This window comes from Phytophthora infestans, genomic scaffold (genome assembly GCF_000142945.1).
Source record: "Phytophthora infestans T30-4 supercont1.914 genomic scaffold, whole genome shotgun sequence".
Lineage (NCBI taxonomy): Eukaryota > Oomycota > Peronosporomycetes > Peronosporales > Peronosporaceae > Phytophthora > Phytophthora infestans.
Window position 1 is genome coordinate 10,639 of NW_003302911.1, and position 3,513 is coordinate 14,151.

Genomic DNA, 3,513 nt, shown 5'->3' on the forward strand with positions numbered 1-3,513 from the left:
GCAGTTTCCGAAGTGCTGATTGGATATCGATGTAGAGGTCTAGTGCACCAGCTGACAGAGACGGTCTGCCAATCAAACACGAGTGCGATGAGAATTCGATGACAGAAGGGGGATGCCGGCCGAGGATGCAGTCTATTATCCCGGCCACCAAACCTTGGACAAACTTTGGTCCAAAAAAGGTAACCCTTCCCTTCACAAAACCCATATACATAGTTAGATATAAGGGGTAAAATCGGGCGTAGATTCCGATTTTGAGGTCTATTTTTGCGTATCTGCAACCATTGATCTCCCAATCGGCCGTTTAAAAAAGGCTCTATATCTTGCAGAATTGTTTGCAATTGTGGGCTTGGCACGTACTAACATGCATGCATATTCATTGGCAGAGCCGGGATAACAGGTGGGGATTTTCAGAACCGGATGTATAAATTCCAAATATTACCGCAATTTGACGATTGTTAGAAAATTATAAACTTGTTAAAAAGAACCCGTCAAAAGAATATCTAGAGTGTAAAGAACATACAACGGGTCACCCGTTCATATTCCTAATCGGCTACAGCTTCATTGTCATCGACGGCGTCATCCTCTTCCGTGTCCTCGTTGCTGCCCTCTGGTTCCGATGCAATTTCGCATTCATCACCTTGCTGCAGATATTTTGTCTCGTATTTCTGTGCGTGTGTGTATGCATTTACCCACGTATCTGACGTGAGCGATGCAAAACCTTCGTAGATTTTACAGCGTAGCTCAGGCATATCTGATGCTGGATTGTGGAGTGGGGGTTCGTTTGGCGTTTGTGATAGCTGGCCCCATCCATGTGTATGTTACATGGCCCATACTTGGACGCCAAAATAGCACTCAGATTCGTGAACCACTTCTCAAACTGCTCGATGTTGAAGTTGCCATGATAATCGTCATCGTTCTTACGTTTTAAGTTGGATTGCCACACCTCTTTCGATTCTTTGACCAATTCACCAACTAATCCATTCTTTTCTCGCCGAAGTATACCAGCGGCTATAATGCAAAACCTTTAAAAACAAAAAATAAAATAATTGTTATAAATTCTTAATACAAATAACGTTAAGGTTTTAATTTACAAAAACAAAATAAAACACTCACCGTGGACCTCGACCACTCTTCGTATACCGCAGCTTGTCCTCATCAACCCACGATAAATTGGCGACATGGTGCAGGTTACAAAAAGTCTCGTCGAGATAAACCTCGGGGCGCACTGGAAAATTGCGTCTGTTCAGGTTTAAAACTTTTTTTCTCAAATATTGCGCCCTGAACGCAACATTTGCCGTCGTTTCTGCCATAATATTGCGAGACCTTCCTTTTATAAATCGCATTCCCATCCTCCTAAGCACGCGACGTAGTGAGCGCACTGATACCACAATGTTGTGCTCTTCTTTAAGACGCTGTGCTAACTGTGGTGCTGCAACAGGTTTTCCGCTCTTGTTCATTCTTGACACCGACTCACGCACGAGAGGCTGTATGCTTTGTCCATGTTTCGGAGGCCTCCCAGATGGTTTTGGACCTTCCATCTGTCATAATTAATTTGTCGACCACTGAAATGATAAATATCAATAATAACTGAAATGATATGAAGTACAGCCTACCGAGGTGAAATTCTTGTCGTGGTGCTGCTCCCAGTGCGCCCATATAGCTGAAATGGTGCCCGTAGCAAAGCCTAAACACTCTTTGACATGATAACGAACTCCTCCTTTCCATAGATGCGGTGCAGAGGCCTTCTTTTGGCGGAGGAACTCGTAGGTCTTCACACCAAGTACTTCTCAGCAGCAGTCAATTTCTTACCGGCGACCATTTGAAAAGTAGGTCGACCTTCTGGATCGCGGCGTTCTTTTGCGTCCCGTAGCATAGAGACTGCATTGCGGGACGCTCGACTGTGTCTCAGCTACGGACATCAACTTCAGCTTACGTGGAAAACTGTGAAGTCACTTTTGAACTTCAAGCAAACGCGTCTCTCCAGACGCATCGTTTTCTCGTCGTCACGACAGAAGTGTCGTGTACGGGGTAATAATACCTGGTGGTGGTGTGTACACTGTATATATAGCGTGTGGTGTATCGCCATAGAGTAGATCTAATGCGACACAATGTTTCTCCTTGTTATCGACGAGATGCGTCCGAATTTTCATAATTGAAGTTGTCGCTTTTGTAATTAGCGCTAAATTCTACAACATAAACATGAGATAAAAGGTGAAAAGTGTTGACGAAACAGAATGCAATAAACTTGATCGCGGATTGCCACCATTCGCTGTGCCACGGAAGGGCAACATGCTGCACACGTCACTGTGTCAGGCGTGTCGTCGTCGGCAACGCCTACTGTATCGAAGATAGCTCCAGGTTTGTTTTATTATACGGCGAGTGACTCTTTAGCCTGGATCGCTCGCGCTAAAGAGCCTTTATGAAAAAGCGAGAGTCATACGACATACTTCCCGAGGTGTACCAGTTGGCACGACTCCGACGTGGCACTTGTTTCAACGCGCTTCAAAATGGTCGCCGTCGTCACCTGTTCGCTTCGCGTCCGACGACACGATGGTCCACCGAGACGGCACTACCAACGCAAAAAACGAATTCCCATATTTTGTTGAAGAAGATTTTTTTTAAGCATCGCAGCAACAGTCACAACTTAAAGCGATGATGACGCAATGTGTATATCGCTTTGCTAAATGAAAGATCTTCTTGAAATCTACAAAAGAGGCGATTGGCAAGTGGGTTTTTCGCAGGCTGAAGTTGACGTTAATCATTTCTATGCTGCTATAAGAATTACACATGCTCATCACGAATGGTGGTCAATGAAATGGGTGCCTTTGAGACTCAGTTATTACCTATTTGCGTCATCCAGACTAAGACCAACAAAACTTGAGAGAAAAGCATAAGAGAATGATGTACAAGCCACACACAACCATGGAGCTCGGCGACGTCGTGCTGGGTCAGATCACCCTGGCGCTTGTGTTTGTGCTCGACCACATGATTCCCGCAGTGCACAAAATCGTCAGCTGGGATACAGACGACGTTGATCTGGGCCCGATCATCCCGGTATGAAGATCATCTAGTGAATCAATAACGCGGATGCGATATTCTAAGATGTTTTTATCCATGCAGGAATGGAGTGGCACTATTTGGCCGATCACAAGCAAGAGCATGATGCCCACGACGACCGAAAAGGCCTAGCTATTGAGTCGCTACTGCTGTTGCGCAGCAACCTTCAACTTCCTACCCCGATTGTGGCGAGCAGTGCAAACTAGTTATAACGGTTGCATACTCTTTTTTAAATTATGAACAGGAAACATGCTTCTTAAAGTATCCAATCACTAATATCGGTACTACTTCGTAATACGTACAGTACGGTATCACAGTACAGTTCGGCAGCATGTGCGTCAATTACACACATGGCTGTACTGACAAAGTTGTGCGGCTACAGAAGGCCAAACACTTGTATAAGCAACCAGAGTGTACAAATCTTTTAACCAGGCCAAACGATTACTCATTCCGAGA

General features: G+C 44.9%; 1 protein-coding gene across 1 annotated transcript; it reads right to left on the reverse strand.

Moving 5' to 3' along the window:
* Positions 1-542: 542 nt before the first annotated feature.
* Positions 543-749, reverse strand: PITG_21863 (uncharacterized protein; the record flags this gene model as incomplete). The annotated part of the gene is made up of 1 exon (XM_002996816.1): positions 543-749. The coding sequence occupies one exon, from the start codon at positions 747-749 to the stop codon at positions 543-545; it is 207 nt and encodes a 68-aa protein (XP_002996862.1).
* Positions 750-3,513: the final 2,764 nt, after the last annotated feature.